The 26,652-nt window shown below is 34.9% G+C and overlaps 1 protein-coding gene across 3 annotated transcripts in view; it reads right to left on the reverse strand.

Moving 5' to 3' along the window:
• LOC115232685 (GATOR complex protein Iml1) overlaps positions 1-26,652 on the reverse strand; it is a 120,937-nt gene that overhangs the window by 54,152 nt on the left and 40,133 nt on the right. For 2 of the 3 annotated variants that reach the window (XM_029777084.2, XM_029802710.2), the window contains exons 13-24: positions 25,349-25,410; positions 24,028-24,101; positions 22,544-22,616; positions 20,767-20,805; positions 17,869-17,899; positions 16,777-16,879; positions 15,382-15,605; positions 14,490-14,702; positions 13,323-13,438; positions 11,442-11,491; positions 10,733-10,872; positions 9,353-9,451 (exon numbers count right to left, since the gene is read on the reverse strand). In XM_029777084.2, the coding sequence (XP_029632944.1) occupies positions 9,353-9,451; positions 10,733-10,872; positions 11,442-11,491; positions 13,323-13,438; positions 14,490-14,702; positions 15,382-15,605; positions 16,777-16,879; positions 17,869-17,899; positions 20,767-20,805; positions 22,544-22,616; positions 24,028-24,101; positions 25,349-25,410 (1,224 nt within the window). The remainder of the gene's footprint in view (positions 1-9,352; positions 9,452-10,732; positions 10,873-11,441; positions 11,492-13,322; positions 13,439-14,489; positions 14,703-15,381; positions 15,606-16,776; positions 16,880-17,868; positions 17,900-20,766; positions 20,806-22,543; positions 22,617-24,027; positions 24,102-25,348; positions 25,411-26,652) is intronic. The other variant, XM_029777077.2, reaches the window with a different exon arrangement.

A 26,652-nucleotide genomic window follows, 5' to 3' on the forward strand; every position in this document is an offset into this window, starting at 1 on the left:
GAACTTTTGTCTCTGCAACATTGACTCTAAGTCCCTTCGATTTTAAACCTTGCTTCCACACCTGAAATTTCTTCTCTGGTTCTGGTAGTGATTCTGCTATGAGAGCCAGGTCATCAGCAGAGCGGAGCACCCAGGGGCAACCCATCATGAATTCCTCTCTAATTGCCTGAAGGACTATGATGAAGAAAGGGCTGAGGGCTGATCCTTTGTAGACCCCTACTTCTACCCGGAATTCTTCACTATACTCATTGCCAACCCTAACCTTACTAATGGCATCTCTGTATAGGGCCTGTACAGCCCTTATTAACCATTCTTCAATCCCCAGTTTCCTCATCGCCCACCAGATAAGTGATCGGAGACCCTGTCAAAGGCTTTCTCCAAGTCCACAAAAGCTAAGTATAGGGGTTTATCTTCAGCTAGAGATTTTTCCTGCAGTTGCCGTACAAGTGATGCTTGCACCTGGCACAAAACCAAACTGCATCTCATCTAAGCAGATTCTTTCCCTAATTAGTTGGACTATGATCCTCTCTGTGATCTTCATCACCTGATTCAATAGTCTGATACCCCTGTAGTTATTTCTATCTAAAGCATCACCTTTACCCTTGTAGCAGTTGACTATGGTGCTTTGTCATTGGGTATGACTCCATCATGAACTACCTGGTTTACAATATGGGTGACAAGGCCATAGCCCACTCCACCAGATATCTTAAGCATCTCAGCAGTGATTCCTGATGGGCCGGGAGCTTTTCCTGGCTTCATACCCTTAATTGCTTTATCTACTAAGGTGCTATCTATTCAGATAGCTGGTCCCTCTACTGGGTCAACATTTGGCAGGCTCTCCTCCTCCCAATCATTCTCCACATTCAGCAGTCTTTCATAATGGCTTCTCCAAGCCTCTTTCTTTTCCGAATCATTAAAAGCAAGTGCACTATCATCCATGCGGACACATTTCTCTCTTGTGACATTACTATTTTCTCTCACACACTGTCTTGCAATCAAAAATACTTCAGTTCTTTGGTCCTCACATCACTGGACATTGGCAAACTTCTTCTTTTCTGCTTCGCCCTTGGCTATCTATACCTATGGCCCAGCCCCCTTCTGGCTATCTGGTACAGTTCCCTGCTACCCCCACTCTTCCAGGCTTTCCAGGCTTGTTTCTTTGCTCTAATGGCTTTGTCTACCATATTATTCCACCACCACAGTACTCTGGGTATGAAAGGGACTTTGCACCATCTGCAGACTTGGTCTGTGGCACTCAGTAAGCTGTCCCATAGGAATTTCCAGCTACCTTTTATGTCCGAGATCTGTAGCTCATCCTCCCTCTCATCAAATTTCTTGATGAGGACATCCTAAATCTCTGAGCATGTGAAGGATTCTTTAGCTTCCAAATCTTTCTTTTCTGGATTGGTCTGCTACTTGGCATCCTTCTGGCCTTTAGTCTAAAGTCACTAATGACTAGTCTATGCTGGGGGGTACATTCTTCACCCGGGAGGGTCTTTGGATTTAAGAGCTACCCTGTCTGGTGAGAATGAAATCAATCTGACTAGCAGTCACCTGATTGATAGGTTATCAGGTGGCTGTCTGACTTCTTGAAGTCAGTGTTGCAGACTAAAAGGTTACATGCATCACAGAACTCCAGTAGCTTAGTTCCCTCATCATTTCGGGAACCAATACCATGGTCTCCATGTACCTTAGAGAAGATACTGGATTGCTACCCAATATGCCCATTAAAATCACCAGTTGCAAAGATGAGGTCATTGGCACACATCCTTGAGGTAGCCTGTGGAAGGGTATCATAAAAGTGGTCCTTCTGATTGTTTGGTAGGCCTTCTTGTGGGGTGTAGGCAGAGATAATTGAAGCTGTGCTGTTCTGCAGGACTAACCTGAGCTTAAGCACTCTATCGCATTCCCTGACAACCTTTATGATCTTATCTACCCATTTCTTCACAAGGAGTATGCCTACACCCCCAACTCCATCCATGTTACCTTGCCAGAAGATTTTATACCTATGTGCCTTGCCTGTGAGGACCCTAGCTGAAGCTCCTCTCCATCTTATCTCCTTTCAAGCATCTCTACAATCTCACTAGACCTACCTTTCAGTGTGCCTACATTGACAGTGCCAATGCTAAAAACTGGGAAAGGAATGTGGAGTGAGGCTTGGGGAGGAGAGATGTTATTCAGCGCCTGAAAAGAAGAGGAAGGTGGTCGTGTTCGATTTTGGGCATGCTTCAACTCTTCTCACTTCTGACCTCACATCATTCAAACATTCAAGAGTGTTAAGATTGTTGCTCCAATTGGAGGTAGGAGTAGGTGTTAGTGGCATTATAAGTATAAGCATTATGGTCAAAACAAAAAAAACATAAATTTAAGTGGTATTGCAAATATGGATAATCCAATATTAGATTAAGTAGGGAGTCAGCTAAACTGGTTGTGTTTGTCCAACGATAGGAGATTGCAGGTATGATGGAGGGGAGCAGCAGCAAGGGGAGATGTTTCAGATAGAGAAAGAGAAGAAACAAGCTCATCCATACATACACACAAGCACACACGCACGCACACACACACACACACACACACACACACACACACACACACACACACACACACACATACATAGGAACAAGCACACATGTACAGCCCATTAGCTTTCTCCTTCACTTGATATGTGCATGGAAAATTACTGGGTAGTTGTTGGCATATTTCTAGATGGAACGAAACGAAAAAACAGATAGTCAGTTAAGTAGGTGGGCAGTTAAGTAGGAGACCGAGAGAGAAAGAGAGAGACAGAGTGTGCAGGTAATATAGAGAACAGCACCAGTGAGCAGGTGGCATTGAAAGAGGAGACATCTGGTAATGATGGTGACAAATTTCTAGACAGAATGAAATGCAAGATAGCCAGTAAAGTAGATGGGCAGCTGAGCTAGTTGCATTTATCCCAGGAGAGGGAGAGAGACAGAAAGAGTGCAGGTAATATATAGAGAACAGCCCAGTGAGGTGGAGGAGTTGAGAGAAGAAACATCAGGTAATGGTGGTGGGAGGAGAGAGAGATATCCAGTGTAGATGGTGGGAAGAGATAGAGGTATCGGTATTGGTGGTGGGGGCATATATATATGTATATATATATATATATATATATATATATATATATATATATATATATATATACATATACGTAATATATATGTGTACATATAATACGTATATATATATATATATATATATATAGAAGGTATATATATATATAATATATATATATATATATATATAGAAGGTATATATATGTATAAATTATATATATATCTATATATATATAACCAGCAGATACCCAGTGTTGCCCGTATTACGTGCAATCAAAGAATTAGACTTTTCTGTGATATTTTCTGTAATGAACTGGAATACCTATGATTCGAATTTCATTAAAATTGTATATGAGGGTTATTTCCCCTCTTTACACACCCTAAAAAAATTATAATCATGACACATACTACTGATTTTTATGCGCAGATTCCAAAATTCCAGTCATACATATATACATACATACACACATACACATACACACACATACATATCTTCTTTTTTATTCTATTTTTTTTTATTTAAACAAGAATATATTTGTTAAGATATTTCGTATTTTACAAGATTATTTACGTATATTTATTAATTTATCTAATTAATCATCTTATTGTTTTTATCTTTAACCTGAAGAGTGGCTATATTTATATTGAAGTGATTTTACTATTATCATTTCTTAAAAATGGCCACGAAACACGTGTCATTATTCTACCAAATATATGTTTTATTTATTACTTTGCACATTACTTAATCATTGTTATATGTTTTATCTTATATTTAATCTTTCTATAATATATAACTTTTCTAAATGGTATCATTTAATTTTTCATTTTTGAATTGATAAAAGGTGTTTTTTTCTAATTTATATATATATATACACACACATACACATATATATGAACTTACACATATATATACATATAAAGCTAAATTAAATATAGAGATATTCTATTGACAATCCAATAATTTATTTATATACATGTGCCGGTGGCACATAAAAGGCACCATCCGAACGTGACCGATGCCAACCCCGCAGCACATGAAAAGCAACATCCGAACGTGACCGATGCCAGCACGGCCTTGACTGGCTTCTGTGCCGGTAGCACAAAAAAAAAAAAAAAAAAAGCACCAACTGATCGTGGCCGATGCCAGACCCCTCTGGCACCTGTGCAGGTGGCACGTAAAAAGCACCCACTACACTCGCGGAGTGGTTGGCATTAGGAAGGGCATCCAGCTGTAGAAACACTGCCAGATCAGACTGGAGCCTGGGGCAGCCCCTGGCTCCCCGGACCCCGGTCGAACCGTCCAACCCATGCTAGCGCGGAAAACGGACGTTAAACGATGATGATGATGATGATGATGATGATGATGATTACATTAAATACTATGAATGTAATATTGTAATATAAACAAATTATTGGATTGTCAATAGAATATTTCTATATTTTATTTTATCTTTATAATTGAATTAAACCAATACTTATATGGTATCCAACTGAAGTCCCAGTAAATTGGATGTTTAACACACTAAACTTTAAAAAAAAAAACTCCATTTTCTTCAAAAATTCTATATCTCTTTAACTGAAATAATCATATAGTCAGATAGTTATTCATTCATTTCCCTTGTTTCACTGAAGATAAAACACTGTCCAGGAAAACCAGAATGCTATGAAAAGGCTGATATAGATACCAAACTTTAATCTCTACAAAATTTTGCATGCAGACAGCAATACAGGAATAACAATTACGCAAAACTAATTCAATAACCACTAATTAATGGAGCCCATTAGAAATATCAAACAAGATAAAACTGTTACATGAGGATATAATGAAGTGGTAATTTAAAGAAGTTAAAATAACTGATATTACTGTTATTTCACTTATATTATGTTTTTTCAATTACAATGGGACTTGCATATAAAAAAAAATTTTGAAGCAATTACACAGCTGAAAGGTGAACAAATAGCAAAAATCAAACAGATATGAATTCATGAAATTGAATGGTAGGCCTCATATGCCTACGGTTTAAAATTACTACCTGGTCTTTGGGTACCCAAGGTTAACTCTGTTGCAAGCATTTCAACTTTCACACCACTCACATTTTTCATATAGACCTTGACCCGCAGATTTTTAAGTTGTACCAATCTCATCTGACTGGGAAGGCCTTCAATAACCATGTGCAATGTTTTTCCTCTACTGATGAACTTATGAAAAGAAACTGATTTCCTTGCAATGTTGTATAAAAAAACAAGTCAATAACCATCAACATAATTATAATTTTTTTTTTTTCTGATTGGTAGGAAAATGAGTTGAACTTGCATCACAACACATCCTCTTCTCCAACTACAACGGTGCAACTCTGAACTTCAAATGTCAGTTAAGATGTCATTATTACATAAACTATGGTTGTTTTACATCATGTAAATATATAGTAAAACTGGAAAGTCTCACCTGTCAAAACAGATATCCTAGTCTTTTTCCACCCAAATAATGCAAACCAGTGAAGGTTAGAGTCAGTCAAAGGTTATTTCTTAGTGCGCCATCAGTGTTATTTGACACCTCTAAACCAGAAACTACAAGTGAAGCAATAACCAAAGAACAACTAACATGATGCAATTGGTCTAGGAGACGAGCAAGCAAGCAGTGCTGGTTTTGGAAATTTAATAATAATAATAATATTAATAATAATAATAATAATAATAATAATAATAATAATAATAATAATAATAATAATAATAACAACAGCAACAACAAGCTCTCAAAACAAACTCCTCCAAATATTCCAATGGTAAAAGCACTGACTCGCTACAGTGTAGGATGTGCTCTGAGAAGGGAGAAAGTATAAGCCATATTGTTAGTAAGTGCTGTAAGCTTGCACAATGCAAAGACAAAAGGAGACACGACAATGTGGCCAGATATGTCCATTGGCTGTTGTGCAGTAAAGCAAACCTCGAGAGAGCCAAACAATGGTATGAACACAAGCCAGAGGTATTAATGGAAAACGAACATTACAAAATACTCTGGGATTTTAACATGCAGTTTGACCAAGTCATAGAGGCGAGATGACCAGATATCGTGCTCATCCATAAAGATGAAAAGGAAGTTAAGATAATAGATGCTGCAATACCAGGTGATTCGAGGGTGAAATGTAAGGAAACAGAAAAGATTGAGAAATACCAGCCACTGCAGGATGAGATAGGAAAGTTATGGGGCATGAAAGTAATGGTGATACCGGTGGCAATTGGAGCATTAAGAGCAGTTTCTAAGGGCTTTGAAAACATAGTAAGAATATTGGAGCTGCTGTCAGGCTTGAGGTGATCCAAAAGACAACATTGTGGGAACTGTTTACATTCTAAGGAGAGTATTGTCTCTTTGAGTCACTGTAGAAGGTGCTACTTGAAACGTTTGGTGATTTGTTATTGCCTGCTTTCAAGTAAAGAATAGCCAGTAATTAAGAACTACCCAAGAGTCTTTCAGAATAACAATAATAATAATAAAGGTTGCGCCAGTAACCATTGGTGCATTGGGAACTGTAAGTAATGAAGGAGATTGGAAAAGAATGTCCTACAGAACTTCTACATAAAGTTTGCTTCTTAGGGACAGGAAAGACTATCAGTGGGGTCTTAAGCACTTGAAAGACTATTGAAAGCTTGTGGATACCTAAGGCTACACGTAGTTACCTGCTACCCATATAAATTCTACCAGAAATAAGAAAACTTGTTGTCTCTGGGTGAAACTTGGAATCAACTTGTACAAATACAAAGCAAAAGCAACAATAAAAAATTTTTTTTTTTAAATAATAATAATAATAATAATAATGATAATAAAAATAATAATAAACATGGAAAATTATTATCAATACCTAGGCTATTGAAAAGGTGCAAAGCAGAGCAGAAGTAAATAATAAATTAGATCTTCATTTACAATTTTAAAAATTATTATTATTATTTGTTTCTCAAATACATTTCTCAAAATCAACTTTCGTATTTCAATATTCAGCATTTAAATGCAGTTTATTACTTTCTTTTAACTCTTCAAACCATCTGTGAAAAATACAAAATGTGAATGGGTTAAAAAGAAAAATGCTTTTTAAAATTTTCTTTTCAATATTATCATTTCCAGTTTTTTTTTTTTTTTGCCTTTTCATTAACTCATTCTGACCAGTAATCCTTGTGGTGCCATTCTTAGTAATTAGAAGATAGATTCAATAGAACCTAGGCACATCAACATGCAAGACACCAGAAATGGCTAGGTATGATAACGTAGAGTTCACAGTGAGGCAAACAACAATGAAATTATCACATGTTGGTAGGATACTGCAGATATATAAGTACCAAATCCAATTTAAACCAGAGACCAGGCTCTGGAGTTGGTTCCAGGTGTGGCATAAGTATAAAAAGAAACATAAATGGCATTTAAAATTTACAACAGCTGTTTCTGTAGGATTTTATTGATGTATTCAAATATTACATCATAACATATAACCCACCATCTTCAGGTAAAATTTTAAATAGGTAAGATGTCAAGCAGGTGAGATTTCACACATTAAACATGATGAATTCAATCAGAATAAAATAGAATACTGGTTCACATTCATGATGTTTGAACCTGGAAATGAAAATCACTTTACATCAGAGTAGTTTTGAAGAAACATTAGTTCAAACTTAGCTGTCACAAAGGAGTTTCGAACAAAAGATGTTTAAACAAAATGTCAATAAATGGAAAATTTATGAAAACACACATTTATTGAAGTGTTCATTATATCCTACATAGCTCTGTATATACAATATATATATATATGCGTGTATTGAAATGTAGTGTACTCTTGTACTCTTACTACAATCCTTAGACAGAATCATTACAACATTGAATGCGACAAACAGCTCTTTAAATTATAAATACAGTCCAAGTTTCTGTCTGCTCAATTTCAGTTGCAAGGTTTGTTACACAAAAGACTGACCCAATACTATGATAAAAAGACGCAAGCTGTTTGGTAATTGCAAAGCCAACTTCTTAACCATACAGCTACAAGACATATAATATATATATATATATATATATATGGAGCTGTACATCAGTGAAAGAAATATAGAATGGAAATTAAGGTGAATATGAAAATTGAATGTAGAAAACCTGCAGTGATTCAAGAAACTGAGTTGAGTGTGTTCTGTAAAATGTGCAACATATGAGAGAGAAATGCTAACCATTTGTGTGTTGAGGAACTGACTGTATCAAAAATTGGTATGGAGATCTAAGCTAAGTAAAGTGGAGGTGGTGGTGGTGGCGGTGACAGGTGTTGGGAATTGGTGGTGGGAGTAGGATATTCTGAGAACAAAAAATCATTTCATCTTTGAGACCTAATTTTATTTGGTCAGATCAAATACAATTGAATTTGACAGATTAGATGAGATGAGTGAAATGAGATGAGACAAGATCAAGATCATGAATTGGGGCTGTATGTGAAATTCACTTACTTCATTGCCAAATTAAAAAAAGACATGATGACGATGATAATGATAACGACAAAGTTGGAAATGGTGACAATGAAGATGAAGATAATGAAATAATGACTCTGAAGTTCTAATTTAGCAATAATTACTTTAAAATAAAGAACATAATCTAATTTCGAGAATATTTATGCTATGGTTCTAATGCTTTCAATATTCCTTGTTTTGTAACTGTAGTAAATCTCATTAAGACTTCAGAATTATTTAAACAGCATGTGCTATTCAAAACTTTACACTACATTCAAAACGCTAAATGACATACATCACTTTATACACTAAATATTTTTTGATTTTCAATTTATTTTTATACTCATAGTTTGAAAATATAAACCTATATTACTCATGTTTTTCACTGCCATTCATTATTTTCCAACTACAGAGAAAAACACAGCAACATTATTAAAAAGAAAATTTTAATATACTTTGTATAATATATTTTGTATTTCAAAAGTAGATGTAGCTAATATTAAGAATCAGAAATGCAACAACAGATGCTGCATGCAAATAGTGATACAAAAGTTTAAATTTCAAACCAATAATAGTATAAAATGAAAATACCTAAAAATTAAAATAAGACACTATAATGTAAAGTTAAAATCTTCATATAAATCAACATCATCATCATCATAATCTGAAAGGAATTCTTAAAGCATTAGAATATCAAAAGAGAAAAAAATGCTTAATCAAACATATTAAAAAAAATTAGATAATCAAATAAGAATTTAGTTTTTATTAAAATACATATAAAACAGAAAAAGATTGAATATTTTTACCTGTGGTCATTTCTGGACTCCATTCTTGTTCCCCTGTAACTCCCCACATATACGTTCGATATGGTTCCCGAGAGGACTGACTACGGGATAAGTATTTGTCTGTGAAATAATAACAACATATTTTACCATCACAAATTTTACTTCCTAAGTGTAACTTAATAATATTTCTGTTAGTGGAAGTTTCATTGTTTCTTCCAAGGATCAAACCACATGATAACAGTGTTAAAAGTTGTCATATAGTAGTGAAATATTGGCCTCAAATTTTGGCACAAGGCCAGCAATTTCAGGGGAAGGGGCAAGTCGATTACATCAACCCCAGTGTTTAACTGGTACTTATTTAATTGACCCCATCAAAGGGATGAAAAGTAAAGTTGACCTCAGCAAAATTCAAACTTAGGACATAAAGTCAGAAGAAATGCCGCTAAGCACTTTGCTTGACATGCTAACAATCCTACCAGCTCACCGCCTTTTAGGAGTGAAATATTAGCAATAAATGTAGAAGATCTGAAACAATAAAATATTTAATGTCTCAGAATTCAAACAATAGCAAAAGAACAAAAGTACACATAAAATACTCAGCTATTGAAATTGAGGGTCTAAATTCTAAAAGTTTTATCAGCAATCCTTTACCATGCTTCATAGATAACTCTTTACTCTTTTACTTGTTTCAGTCATTTGACTGCGGCCTTGCTAGAGCACCGCCTTTAGTCGAGCAAATCAACCCCAGGACTTAATCTTTGTAAGTCTAGTACTTATTCTATCGGTTTCTTTTGCCGAACCGCTAAGTTACGGGGACGTAAACACACCAGCATCAGTTGTCAAGCGATGCTGGGGGACAAACACAGACACACAAACATACACACACACACACACCACACACACACACACACACACACACACACACATATATATATATATATACACATATACACAACAGGCTTCTTTCAGTTTCTGTCCACCAAATCCACTCACAAGGCTTTGGTCGGCCCGAGGCTATAGTAGAAGACACTTGCCCAAAGTTCCACACAGTGGGGCTGAACCCAGAACCATGTGGTTATAATTATAAGTTACCAGAAAAATAATTGAACCAATTTACTACAATGGGAGACTGAAGACAATGCTCCAGTGTTCTCTTAGCAAAACTAAACTGAAGTTCCTTATCATAGGGTAGGTAAAGCCACCAGCTGTATACTGTCACATACTCACACTGCTTTTTTTGCAATGTTAAAAACATACACACATAAATCAATGAGGTGGTTTCTTAATTAAGTAACAAGGTTAAACTAATTATCTAAATTAGTTCTATACCAAAGATTTTATGTTCATGTGATTCTGTACAACTTGAAAACTGTAAAATGAAAAAAATATATATATACTTACGTTGCTCACTAGATTGAGAGAGGCAGCTATTGGTCATAGCCCAACCAAAATGATGACTAGGGGAATTAGATTTACTGCATGGCAACTGATCATCTGAATAAGAATTTCCTAAAATATATCCAACTCTTGTAGCCTCCAGACTTGATGGTGAATTTTATGAAAAAAAAAAAAAGAAAAAACTAGTTTAGTAGTTAACTTACAAAATTGCAATTTCCTGCTTGGAAAAAATTATATGTAGGTAGAAAATCAATTATAATGGAAAGAAGTTTACTTTCTATCTCATTCCAACTTACAGCTATGGAAAATGAGTTTAATATTGCTTCCCCTTAAAGAATCTCAAAAGTTTGTGCTATGAATCTCTGAGAAAAGACATAATTTTGTTCTTGATGGATAACTAACATGATGAAATCTTAGAGTTCAAGGTAGAGAAAGCATCAACATTTTGTTGTGCTTAATCAATGAGCTAAATAAATAACATTAAATGAAATAAAAATAATACCAACATCATTTATGTTTTAATGCATATTTTCCCAGCCCAGTGAGGATTAAGATAAATGGATAGATAAAATGTTAAGTAGAGAAATAAGCTACATTGATGCATAAAATAGAAGAACAGCTGAATGAATGTGTAGATAACAGAATGACAAGAAAAGAAAAAAATATCTTATGTCTGAAGTGAAATACAGAAATAAAACTGGTCGAATCTCACCTGATATTATCTGCTCTTTGACGATGAATAATTTTCTTATCATTGCTGCTCTGAAGAGAAAAGAAATAAATGACTATTTAGAAGAATTCCTTGTAAACAAGAAATATTAGGTTCAATTTGTAAAAGCTGAATTAAAGAAAAAAAACTGCTTGGTAACAAAATTATGTTAGGAATTTGTGAAAAAGAATTCATTGCATGATGTTTATTGATGTAATTATGTAATTATTTTTATAGATTTTTAAGCTTATTTTTTGTACGAGTAGTAATAAGCTAGGCACTAAAGAAACTATTAGTTTTTCTGTATCTGTCTCTCAGACAGACAGAAAGAGAGAGAGAGAGAGAGAAAAAGAGAGAGAGAGAGAGAGAGAGAGAGAGAGAGAGAGAGAGAGTGTGTGGTGTGTGTAAAAGCATGTATGTATGTACTCTTCCTATCTGGAATTTTACAGTTTACTTTGATTGGCTGCCAGCCTGATGGCAAAGTTGTAAATAAAAGGGTCTTATTCTGTTAGTAATCCTTCACAGACCCATTCGTCCTCTAAATCATAAGGTCTTGTAGATTTTTATTGTTTCAGATATTGTTATCTTCTGTAGTATAATCATTAAAGAGTGAAGGCGCATGGCTTAGTGGTTAGGGCATTCAGCTCACAATCATAAGGTTCAATTCCCGGCGGCGTGTTGTGTCCTTGAGCAAGACACTTTATTTCACGTTGCTCCAGTTCACTCAGCTGGCAAAGATGAGAAGTACCTGTATTTCAAAGGGCCAGCCTTGTCACACTGTGTCATGCTGAATCTCCTAGAGAACTATGTTAATGGTACACATATCTGTGGAGCGCTCAGCCATTTGCATGTTAATTTCATGAGCAAGCTGTTCCATTGACCGTATCAGCTGGGACCCATGTCATAGTAACCGATGGAGCTCTCCCCCACCCCCACCCCGCCCTTATTAATTACAGAGTTGCATTCTTTTCCAAACAATCCAAGTTCAGCTTCTCTTTTACCGAGATGAGTAGATACATTTCCTGTCAATACAATAATAATTAGTAAAAGTTGAAAATGTATTTTCATTACTAGATTTGTAAACTACTCATCAACGGCTCATAGATATCTTTCTTCTGTATTTTTCTTACCACTTTAATATCAAATGAGCAATCAAATCAAAATCGATGAACATCAATGGAATTTGTAGTTCTGTGGGACTTAAGAAAACCATCCGAACGTGGCCGTAGCCAGTACCGCATCGACTGGCCTTCGTGCTGGTGGCACGTAACAAACACCATCCGATCGTGGCCGTGCCAGCCTCACTTGGCCTCCGTGCCGATGGCACATAAAAAACACCATCCAAGCGTGGCCGTTTGCCAGCCTCGTCTGGCACCTGTGTCCGTGGCACATAAAAAAAAAAAAACACCATCCGAGCGTGGCCGTTCGCCAGCCTCGTCTGGCACCTGTGTCGGTGGCACATAAAAAGCACCCACTACACTCACGGAGTGGTTGGCGTTAGGAAGGACATCCAGCTGTAGAAACACTGCCAGATCTGACTGGCCTGGTACAGCCTTTGGGCTTCCCAGACCCCAGTTGAACCGTCCAACCCATGCTAGCATGGAAAGTGGACGTTAAACGATGATGATGATGATGATGATGATGATGATGAGCAACTAACTGCCACAATGGAGTATATTTTCATTCTATGGTATTGCACAACAATATAAGGACACGTGTATTTTAATTCTGTTGCTGTTTTTATTTTTAGATTCCACCAGTATTCTTTCACTCCATCAGACTAAATGTATTCAGTGTTCAGTTGCTTCGATGTTTCATAAGAATGTGAGAGAGAAATGACGACAGTTCATTATACATGGAAAGATAGAATTAATGTATTCCTACTTGTGATAACGATGAAGATGTCTCTCCTCGCAAAGCATCTGAAGATTCAGATTCCTCAGTAGAATTATGCAAATGCTGAGATGTATGATGTGTTTGCACAGCAGCTCCACTTGGATCTGTAAGAGATGGATTTAAGTGGGTGTAGATTATAACAGTAGGTACCGAAAAGTAGTATCAAATTTTCAAGCAAATAGCCAGATGTCATACCACAAGAGGATCTGCACCAAAGTATTGGGGATTTAGCCCAGAGATTTAATAAACCTTGGTCTATGGTGCAAGATCATCTCAAGCAAATACCATTCAATCTGGTAGTATCAACAGAGTTAAAAACATAAATATACTTATATATATATATATATATATATATAATTGCAGCATGGAAGGTATCTATAAGCCATTTAAGAAACACACAAAAACTGTTAGATTCACTTCAACATTTAAATTTAATTTGTCAAAATATTTTTGTCGCTTTCAGACCGCGACCTGTTCACTGACACAATTCCATATACATATATAATTAATAATGTCAGGGTAATAAAAAAATTTTAGAAATTTTTACTACCAGTTGTTTGGGTAGTATTGTTGTTTGGGACAGAGGGGCAAAGGTATATACCATCATAGAGATTAGCAGCCCTGAAGATATAAATATCTCTTTGAAAATCAAAGAAAAAGAGGATATCTATGGACAACTGCTTTGAAACCTCCAACTTCTATATCCAGACTATAAATTCATATTCATACCAATAAGAATTGGAACACTAGGTTTTGTTAGTAAATGCTAAAAGGAGAATCTAGATAAACTGCGATTTTCAGAAAGAGAAACTGACCAGCTGCTTCGTACATTACCAGTCCAATCTGTGAGTGGAACAGTAAAAATATGCAAGACTTTTCTCAAGTTCCAAATGTGAATTTGTCTGTATTAACTACATCCCAAAGATGAAGCCTTGTATCTTTGTTGGAAACCGGCTCCTCACTCGGTGGAAGATTTATAATAATTAAAAAATAGAAGAGACATAGTCACTGTAACTATATGAAATAGCCGTAATGAATTGATACTTGTACATCTTTGTTACTCATTCATATATATATATATATATGTTGTCATATGCATTGCACCTCAGAGCTATTGATATGCTGAACCAAACAATCCAAGAAAGACCATTTTACCTGTTGGAAAGGCATGAACCCATCGCCGACGATTTGAGGTCATTTTGAAGCGCATTCTTGATGGAGCAAACGGATTGATTAGAGCTTTCCGTGGTCTGTGGTGGTAATTTCTAGAATGGCCAACTGGAGAACCAGCACTACCAACAATTGGACGAGTAATTGTGCAGTCATCACTGTCAGCTAACCCAACAAAATCATGAGCGTTTGAACGATCTAGAGGAAAAGGGAAAAACAAAAGAAAAATATAAAGTATATTGCGTAATTTTACTGTAAGATAACTTTATAAAGCACTTTATGGGCTAGTCCTTAAGAAAGATATTACACTTCATTTGAAATTATGTATTTTTAGTTTGAACCCAGACTGGGACTATGTACACATTCAGGAAAAAGGCATCAAATAAGAATCAAACATTAAACCAAACAAACACAGTGCAGGTGAAAACTTTTTTAATTATTTACCTCCTAAGGTAAATCATTCAAACAATTATAATCTTTTTTTTTTTGTTACTATAAGCACAACACCCAAAGTTTTGGAGAAGGCTAGTCAATTATATCAACCCCAGTATTCAACTGGTACCCATTTTATTGACCCCGCCCCCCAAAAAAAGATGAAAGGCAAAGTCAGCCTCAGTAGAATTTGAACTCAGAACATAAAGAGTTGGATGAAATGCCACTAAACATTGCATCCAGCATGCTAACAATTCTGCCAGTTTGCTGACATGACAGTAATAATCTTATTAATAGTAACTTACCACTAATTAAACTCAGACATTCAGTCGTTTATTTTAAGTTATGGAGTTGTTTGTAGTTGTCTGTCATCTTGCAGCTGACAAACAAAAATTTAACTAACTATACAGTGTATTGTAATAAATGATATTCTAGTTACTCTTACCATTAAGTGGGTAGCTGACAATGGGAGACCCTAATTCTGTGGAATTTTGAAGAGGGATGGATATAGCAGGAGATGTAGCAGTACTTTTGGGTGTATTCTCTGTGAAAAGACCAGAGAAGTCATCGGAAATATATCGAGTACGTGGCTTTCGGTTCTTTTTCACTTCAGCGACTGTGGTGGGACGTTTCCGTAATGAGCTGAAATGGCCACTGCCTTTACTAGTTCTAAAATATATAATGAAAATCAAAATTAAAAGGCACACATCTTTGTAATAAACTGTACAATTACCATTTGGTCATATTATCCCACAATAGATAAAATTAATTAGCTTAAATTTTTTTAAATTAAATTTGCAATGAAAATATTTAAAAAAAAGAAAAAATAATTCTATTGATTTTATGGACACATTTAACCCTTTAGCATTTAAACTGACCATATCCAACCCAAATATTTTACCTGCTTTATATTCAAACCAGCCAGATATTGTGTGTCACACCTACTCTACAATGTCATTCTAAAACTAAATCCCATCATTGAAATCTCAAAGCTATGAGATAATGCATGATTAAATCAAACCAATTTGAATAAATATTATGTTTGATAGAGTCATCGGAATGCTAAAGTCTTTTATTTTTTTTTCTTTTGCTTTGGGTTGTCCGGAAAGTTCATGCCGATTTATAGTAGCTTATCTTTCGATTTATTTTAGAACATGGTTGAGTCCATAAAATAGGATTTGACTACACCTCCATTTAGAGCACAGTTTAAGCTATCTTTTCATGGAAGAAGGTTTATGTTCCTATAACCTGTGTTAATTCTGTAACCCTTTAAAATGGAAGATAAGAAAGTTCATTTTCGGTGCTTGATCATTTGGAACCAGACAAAAATTATTGCAGCTCGGCTGGGATGTGTTACCCCGCCCTCCATATTCACCAGATATTGCTCCTTCAGATTTTCACTTATTCAGGTCTCTGCAGAATAATCTTAATGACAAAAATTTCAATTCCTTGGATGATGTAAAAAGATACCTTGAATTCTTTGCCATGAAACCACCTCAATTCTGGGAAGAGGGTATTTTCAAGTTAAAGGAAAGATGGAGACGCATTGTGCAACAAAATGGTTCATATTTGGTTGATTAAAAATGTAATGGCAAGTATTTATTGACCGTTTTGTTTCCTTTAAAAATCGGCTCAAACTTTCTGGACAACCCAATATAAGTATTATGTTTGATAAAATAATCTGAATGCTAAAGTGTTAAATATATACAATTTTTTTCAGAGAAACATTCAAAATTATTATAATGGAAAGATTTATAATCATTATAATGATTCTATTGTTTAACTTTTTGAATATTAAAACAAAAATAAAAACTACAAAAAAAAAGAATTATTTGTTGACCTTGGAACTCCTCTGGAAGGAAATTTGAAGACTTGGGTATCATAACCATCATAATCAATAAAAGTGAAATCATTATCAGAATAATAGGACGAGGAATACACATCTGTAAAAGACACAGAACAGATTTCATTTGATAAACTGTTTAAAGAAATAACCATTTGAAATTAAAAGAATTTTTGCTTTTAAAGCTTGCTTTGCAACATGGTTTCAGGTTTGGCTTCACTGAATAACACTTTGGGCAAGTGTCTTCTGCTATAGATCCAGACTGACCAATGCCTTGTGAGAAATTTGGTAAATGAAAATTGTGTGGAAGCCTATCATGTATATGCATATATACATATATATGTGAGGGGTGGTATCCTCCACTCCATCCACTACAACCACAACCACTTGAAAACCAGTGTTGCTTTGTTGATGTCTCTATAACTTAGCAGTTCAGCAAACAAGACTGATAGAATAAGTACCAGGTTTAAAAATAAATAGCAAACTCAATTTGTTTGGCTAAACCATTGAGGGTGGTAGCCCAGAAGGGCTGCACTCTTATGACTGAAACAAGCGACAGATACATCAAAAGAATAGTCGTGATTTCTTAAAAAAAAAACCAAAAAACAGAAAATCAAAAAAAATTTTAATTTGTTGAGCTGCTGTTCAGTCCCAAATCAGTCCTGATTCTAAGGCTTGAATACCTTTCACTTATCATCAGAGACATTCCAATCATAACCGCCTCATCAAATATATTCTTCATTTTCATTTTTAAATCATAGGGTAAGATTTGAGGATAGTTTGGGTGCAATGACTTGCAGGTCAAGTGAACACAAAGAGGATCACATAACTAAAGAACAATCAACCATTCTTCTGAAGGTTCCTGTAGTCAGTGAAAATATAGTAATTAACAGATAAAAGAAGTTGACATTGATTAATAATAAAGCATTTTGCTCTGCATGTAAAAGATTTGTGAAATTTGAAATCAGAATATAAAATGTCAGAAGAAATACTGCAAAACACTATGCCTGAGGCTCTAACATTTCTGACAGCTTGCTACTATAAAAATAACAATATTATGAAAATTCAGTAATAGAACAAAATATTTACCTTCTTTGGATTTCATCTTAATATCCTCAAGCTATAAAATTCAAGAAAAAAAATTTCATAAGCTTACATAAAACAATTAAATATTCATGATATATGAAACTGATTTTAAAACTAAGGCTACAGTATAACTTACAAATTAAAATTTTATTCTACTAACAAGTAAAATGGTGACTTTTACTGCTTTTGTTTTTGTTTTTAGGGGGTTTTTTTGTAAAAATCTCATTAATTACAAAGTAGTATATCTTGTTAACCCATTAACATTTAAATCAGCCAGATCCAGCCAAAATATTCAACCATTTGTTTGCTGAAATCAGCAAGATCCAGCCTTTCATACTTAGGCTACAATGTCATTCTAAAAATAAACAACCCCACCATTGAAATCTTGAAGGTACAAGACAATGCATGATTAATTCAAAACAATGTGAATAAATAAACATTACATTTGACAGAGTAATCTGAATGCTAAAAGTTCATCACAAAGTCCAGTCCTTAATGTGATGTGGTGATAGAGTGGCTTGTGTGTCTCAGTGACCACCAAAAACAGTGCCAGCAGAGCACAAACTGCTGGTTGGGTCTCCCATGCTGGACAGGTCAAAAGATAGATGCCAGACTAATATGGACTACCTCTTCCTAGAGGTAAAAATGGATTTGCAAAGGACCAACAACCCTACTTAGATGTAAATAGTTATAAAGCATTGATGATAATTCAAAACCAACAGGACCTGGAAGAGGAAGGCCTTCCCATAGGGAAACATATGCCTGAAGTACAAATGAGTATAGAACCCACAAGAGAGACAGAAGAGAAGCTGAAGAAGCAGGTATCCAACTGGGGAGAAGCAGAAAACATCCAAAAGTTAAGAACAGTGGAGAGAAGTCAATGGTTTATGCTCTGTAGGGAGCAAAGGGTTCAAGTAAGTAATATCTTGCTAAAACAGGAACAAAACCTAAAGTCAAATAATTCAAATATTTTTATGCTCCATATGTGAAAATTTTGCCAGTCAAAAATATACATGAAATAAAAAAAAAAACTAACCTTCCCACCATGACAAATTTATAAAAGTAGCTAAGATATTAGAAATCTGACATAGCAAATCTACATTGAGTGTTAGTATCAGTAAAGAAATACAATTAGATTGTTATAATACAAGTGAGGTCAATAAAAAGTTTATTCAAAACAGATACAGATAGCACAGTGGAGGGAGTACTTTATATCCAGGCTGTCGTGTTGCACCCTATATGATTAACCACTTCATGTTGGCATGTGCAATGTATTCCTTTGTTAAATGGAAGCACAAAAAATTTGGAACAATAAATATGTGGGTTGTATCTATTCATTCAACCAACATCCTGTGTGCCAAGAGTCTGCTCTATCAGAGTTCACTTGGAGCTACACCACAACTTATACAAAACAACACTCAATAAGCCAACTTTTTTCTAAGTCATAAAGATGCTATGTATCTGAGTTAGAGTGAAGGTATTACACTATCACAATCCATAATAATAACAGCAAATTTCTGTCTGTCCGTCTGGGACCCCTGTATCTCAGTCTACACTTGCTCTACATAGACATATACCTTTTTGGAATCAGGATGATCCCAGGATTGAAAATCTGACCTTCATTCCATTCTTAAACATCCAGCATTGGGATCTAATTTAAAAGCATTTCAGTTGCTATTTCTAGCAGGTAAAGCTTGGCCGATTCACGCCATTTTGGTTGCCGTTTGTCAGATGAAGCCAGAGATCAAGAGGGAGATAAATGACATTCACTTTGTTAATTTTACATCAAGATAAGAACTTTGGGGGATTCAAATTGGGACTGGAACAATAGAAAGATTGCATTACAGAATTAATTCTCATTTGCAGGAGCCTGCTTAAAAGTCTACACGGAGTGCGGCTTTCAAGCTATTTATATATAATTTGCACAGAATATGTTTGCCTTCTCTAGTTTCAGTATTTGTATCATTATTACTTTCAATCTCTTCAGATGCCTATTGGCTTCAATGTGTAACATCAATCATCTGTTTAACAACTGAAGGCAGTAAAATCGGCAGCCTCACTTCCTCAAGACAGGCAGCTTTGTTTTTTCTGTTGATATTTCCATGACAAGAAATGTTTTATGTGGTAAGGCTACTAACCTTGTGCCAAATCCTTAGTCTAAAAAACTAACATCGTGTTTAGCAACCTCTTACTGTATCCTACCTAGTAAATGCTATTCTTCAGAGTCCTCCACCTACATAGAGACAACCTCTAACATTTGTATATGATTAGGAAAAACAGTAGAAAAATACCATATTTGATGGCATATAAGACACGCGTTTTTGCCAAAATATTGTCACAGGGACTCACCCCAGGTCCTATGTGCAAATTTAGGTCTCCCATACTCATTACTATCAGTTGATTTTAATACAGACAGTTTCTTTTATCTAGCCTCACCCTATAATATGTTCAGCTGTACTGCTAACTTACTTTTTACATACAGTAATGTATGCTGCAATAATGAAAGTACTTTGGTAATATTTTATAACAAAATGCTAGATCACTTTTCCAGAATATGCAATGTCACAATTGCGGTGTGCATCATATGCCTCTGTGTCTTTTATGCTATCAAATATAGTATCTGCTAAAAAAAAAAAATGCAATGTGAGTAAAAAATAAAAATTGCAAATATAATTCCAAAATACCCATATTTTCCACATCAGATCAAAGCAAACAATCAAGGAAACCTGTTAGTATACCAAGCAGCTATTGTGAGAGGAAGTGATTTGGTTAGAGTGAATAGATAAGCTTTATTAGTAAGTATAAGGAAAACCTGGTGAATAAGAGGAGTTAATATAACTTGTTAAAGAAAAAGATGTGAAGTGGTATTTTAATTGCCATATTAGCCACAAGACAACTTACCACTGATGCACAATTACCCCCATGTGGTAAGTGGCCAGGCTGGAATGATGAAAAAATTCGGTAGAAATTAAGTGCCAATGGATAAATATAACAAAAAGAAAACCTCTGTAGAAAATCTTGCCATGTTTTACATCATTAAACAGCTGAGGAGAAGGATTTGTAAGAGAAAAATTACTGCCAATGATAATTTGAACTGACATAGCTAGAGATGAATGTTTAGCTTTACCATACTTTTCCAGTATGACAATTAATAAATATGTTTGTTTTGCAAGACTCTTGGATGTGAAATCATGTGCTGAAACAGATATTGTTATATTTGGGGATGGTCATCTTTTGCCAGGTCTTGTCCTGTCTGCATACCACACAAAGACAAAATGGAATAGACAGGACAAGATCAAAGAGAAGAAACACAAGGGACAGAAAGTCACAGAATGTGTGATGAAAGAACATTGACAAATAAACTAATAATAATAATTTCATACTTTGCCACAAGGGCAGCAGCTTTCTGGAGGAGGGGATGAGTCAATTACGTTGACCCCAGTGTTCAACTGGTACTTATTGTATTGACCCTCAAAAGGATGAAAGGCAAAGTCAACCTTGGCAGAATTTGAACTCAGGACATAGCAATGGGTGAAATACTGCTATGCATTTCATCCAGCGCGCTAACAATTCTGCCAGATCACCGCCTTATTATTATTATTATTATTATTATTATTATTATTATAATAATAATAATAGTAATAATAATAATAATAATAATAATAATAAAAATAATAATAATAAAAGTGAAGATAAAACAGTGTGCGTGTTTAATTGGCAAAAAATGACCATCTCAAAATATAATAATACAATTAAAAAATTCTCCATTAAAAGAAATAACATTTTCCATAGGTAACTAAATAATAATTTGAATATTTTCTGCAGCTTATCAAATTAATTTACTGCATTTTTTCTTGGTTTATGTCACATTTTTTGTTTATCATTTTGATAGCTTCTTGGCCTTCCTACTTCTGGAACACAATAAAATTTTTGTTACATGATCTGTATTATAGTTTCCTCTTGTATCTCAAGATCATCGACACTGCCTTTATTTCTGTCTCTTCTTCTTTGATTACATCATTCATTTCCTATGTTTCTAACTTCGTGATCAACTCCACACACCAGATATCTATCCCCTTTCACTCCACCAGACTCACCATCATACATACACATATACCAAGTCCAGGCATGTCTAATCAACAAGGTCACCGATCCAATAGTATCCCTTCCAAATAATCCTTCTCAATGAACCCTAGAGCTAGCCCCATATTAACTTAACTCTTCGATCTCTCTTTCTCTCTCTCATACAAGAACACAGTTTTGTTATTAACACAATAATAATTATTCTTATTGATGAGAAAATCTAAATGGTTGTTTTCTTTTTAATTTTATATGTCCATATTCTTAATGAAAAACACTGCCTGGGCTTCTCAATTAATTTTGAAATTATCAAGAAATTGGACAGATTTAATAAAATAAGTTTGTCATTACATAATACAATATTCTTACATAAAATAACACTGTAATGTAAATTAAAGCAAATGGCTTTGTATCAAGGAAACAGGCAATTTCAGGTGAGTTCTTATAAGATGAGTTAAACTGATTCCTACTTCAACTAATTGTCATACTTGATTTCAAGTAACTGTTCTTTGGCTTTTATCTTCATGCTTTATTGAATATATAACAATATGCAAACAGTATCAAAATCAAAATTTAAAAAAAGTAATTACATCCTTACAATTTTTGGAGGTTTGATTCGTGGAATGAAGGTCGATTCAGTGCCAAGAAGAGGAGATTTGAAAGTATAGAAACTGAAATTAAATTTTTTACAAATATTAAAAATTTAGAACATTTTCAAACAAATTGTTTTAATTACAAAAAAAAAAAATAGATCACATTGAGTACTTATACTAATTGCATTCTAACTTCAGGTTCTATTCATAAGAATATTGTAATGTTATTTTATAATACACTACAGTAAGGTCCAGTCGTTGTTGCAGTGAGGTGGCTTGAGTACCTCAGTGACTCTGAGAGCAATGCCAGTGGAGCAAAAGCTCCAGGTAGGTCCTTCAATGTTGGACAAATGAAGGGCCAGAGGCCAAACTTATACGGACTGCCTCTCCCCAGAGATAAAACTGGGTTTGCAAAGGGCCAACATTCCTACCTAAAAAAGCAAGGTTATAGAATCTTCGATGACAATACAAAACCAATAAGACCTGAGAGATGAAGGCCTTCCCTCAGGAAAACACATGATGCGGTGAAGCTAAATCCCAAAGGAAACTGTAAAGAAGCAGAGATCCAATTGGAGAGAAGAAAAGACAGCCCAGTGTTGAGAACAAAGGAGAAAAGTCATCAATTTTGTTTTCCACTCATTTACAACTATCATGCTATGTCAAGATAAAGTAACACACACACACAGACACACACATGATGGGATTCTTTCAGTTTCTGTTTACCAAATCCACCCACAGCTGGGGGGTATAATAGAAGACAGTTGCACAAAGAGCCACACAGTCGACTGAACTTGGAGCCTTGTGGTTAGGGAGAAAACGTCTTGACCACAAAGTTACATGTACAATAAAATGTGTTCTACCAACATCTTGTTCCCTTTACCCTCTCATTCTGGTTTTTCTTGAGTCACTGCTCTCATCTGGTCACACTCTTAGTCATGTTGCTGTGAATAAATAACAACAATGTAGAGTAGTGGGGACTCTATAGTCACGCAGGGTATAAGGCAACTTCAGCACCCTGTATACTCACTAAAGTGGTTGGCAAGCCAGCAGAGAAAATTTTGGGTGAAAAAACCCCCTTTGCTCTTTGCCCATGACAGGTCACAGGGTAGAAGATGACCTCTAGACCTTGTGCCATGATAGAATGCACCCCATTTACTTTGTAAAGTAGCTAGCAAGCAAGCTGACAAAATGTAAGGTGACAAAGACCCTTTGCTTTTTGCCTAGGACATTACAACCTTTCTAGTACTGGTGCTATGATCAAATGCACCTAGTATCGTTGGTGTTAGGAAGGTCATCCAGCCAAAGAAACCAAGCCAAAAATGAAGTATATGAAGTCCTCCAACACATTTAGGAGAACAACTAATTTGAACTGTGATGACTTGTTCAACCCATATTAGCAGGAAAAGTGGAAGTAAATTGATGAAGAATTATAATAAAGAGAAAATGACAGAACAAAACCTTACATCATATATAACATAACTTTACCTACCTGTGGTTCATCCAATGAGGAATATTATAATCATCTCCGACTTCCAAAGTGATTTTCTCAGTTTTACTATGGAACTGAAAACATGGATTCATATTGTTAATTATAATGATCAATCATCATCATCACTTCATCAACAACAACATAGGATTTTTTTACCTTATACTGAGATAAGCTTCATTGGATGACTGTTCTAGCATCTTGCAAATGAATAACCAAAATATTTTGAGATTTAAGAAGCTTTTGGCAGCAAGATGATATTAGAATTTTCATAAAATGATACATCAGAAGACTAGAAATTCATGCCTAAATCACCACCTGGTTTTAACACTAACACCTTCAAAGTCAAGTAGCTCTCAATTCAGGCTCACTCTACAGCTGTTTGTGTAGGGTGTCATTTACTATATCTTCAGGTCAACCCAAACCTTGTAAGATGAAACTGAGAAGAGAAAAATTGTGTTAATGCCCATTCGATGGATTGTACCTGTTCTTTGATGAAAAATAAACCCAATGACTGCACATCTTTTATCTTTTACTTGCTTCAGTCATCAGATTGTAGCCATACTGGGCTACTGCCTTGAAAAATTTTAGTCAAACAAATCGACTTCAGAACTTATTTGTTTTTTTTAAGTCTGGTATGTATTTTATCACTCTTTTGCTAAATCACAAAGTTATGGGGACATACACACATATCTGATAAACTTTATTCAATTTCTGTCTCCCAAATCCACTCACAAGGCCTTGGTCAGTCTGAGTCTATAATAGAAGACACTTGCCCTAGGTGCCATGCAGTAGGACTGAACCCAGAACTATGTGGTTGGGAAACAAACTTCTTACAACACAGCCACACCTACACCTATAATTTTTTATTATAATCCACTCTATTGCAAACATTCAGATTAGCTCACCAATTTCTTCCTCCCCTTCCCTCACCTGTCTCAGTGACCCTGAATTAATCCATAAAAAAAAATAAGACCCTTAGTAGAATTACATTCAAATCAAACAACGGATCACTCACTGCCCACATATTTCCTGCAGATGTTCAAGCTGGGTCCCAGCCACATCAATTGAATCAGTCTAGAACATGAAATGGTCATGAACACTACACTTTCTTTTCTCACTTAACTTTTATAAAAATACAGTAAAATTTTATAAAAGGAACCAGAAAATATCTTCATATAAAGTCTTAATTAAAAAATTGACCATAGACTGTTCAATATAAAAGTCTCCAGAAGTTAATGAAAATACACTGTCATAATGAAGCATGAATGATTGAAAACTGAATGATAGGTTAATAATATCATGATCAAATATAAATATTTACTTTAAATAGAGGTGCTGCATGTAGTGGTTGCTCTCCCATACAAACCAAATCACTTCCAATACCTATAAAGAAAAGTAGTTCAAAGTCAATTTTTGTTTGTATAAAGTTCCAAAATTTAAACAGGAGCACAACAAAGGAACATATGGAAAATTCATACAAGACAAAACATTGCTCATTCCTCATTAATTTCATCCAAAAGATCCTTACAATTTCATGCCTTATATAGATATTATTATGTAGGCAGGGTAAAATCTAAACTGTGTCCTCTTGAAGTACATCTGCTTATTTCAGTATTACAATCGAGTATGTAGTTTTTGTAGTTGTTGTATTGATGTGAGCAGGGTCATCGCTAAGCCCCTGCAACTCCTGCGGTCACAGGGGGCCTCCACAGTTGAGGGGCCCATGTTAAGATCAAAGTACGTAGATGAGTCATCTATTTACTTTGGTTAAGAGGTTGAACAACAATTAAACTATCTATGTTAACTTAAAATTTCAAGAAATAAAATGGTAATACATTGTACCTGCAAACGTTTTGTAAAAATATACTGTACTATGAACATGTACCAGACTTTGTGTATTGCCTATGATATTTATTGAACATGAACTTAAGCTCTCAGCTTGATTATTCTGAACTGATTGATGATTTTGTGAAGCAAAAGGTACACCGTATTTGTCTTTGAAAGTTGCTTGGATGAAAAAAGTGCTCTTTTATTCATATCTGGAATTTTTACTTATTGTAATTTGTAACACCTAAATAAATTTAACTTGTTGTACTTTTAAAGACGTTCTTTAGGATAATGTAAAATATTGAACTTCAGATAAAATAAAGTAAAATATAACTATGAATAAAAGGTGTGTAGATTATGAATTTTGATTGAAGGGATGGGGCCTCGAAACAAAAAGTTGCAGGTAGCCTCTAAAAGTCATGCGACAGAGCTGGATCTGAGATATATAAAAATATATTTTATTGTGTCTGGGGAGAATCATTTTGTTATAATGCCTTATTAATTAACACACTCACTGGTTCGATTTCCACTTATTTACTTATTTATTTTTTCTAAAATTTTTGTTTGCTTCTTACAAGAGGTTGCAAGAAGCAATGAAAACAAGATTTTATATAGTTACCCAAGGTTTCGCACCCCAAAAGCCAAAGCCTATAGAGTCTGATGAACTGTCCACAAGGCTTTGGCTTTGTGGGTGCAAAATCTTGGGTAACTCTATATGAAATTTTGTTGTAATAATTACTGCTCTATTTTTTAGAGTGTGCTTCTTTCTGATACATGTTTTTTTTATTAAATATATGT

Source organism: Octopus sinensis, linkage group LG1 (genome assembly GCF_006345805.1).
Source record: "Octopus sinensis linkage group LG1, ASM634580v1, whole genome shotgun sequence".
Lineage (NCBI taxonomy): Eukaryota > Metazoa > Mollusca > Cephalopoda > Octopoda > Octopodidae > Octopus > Octopus sinensis.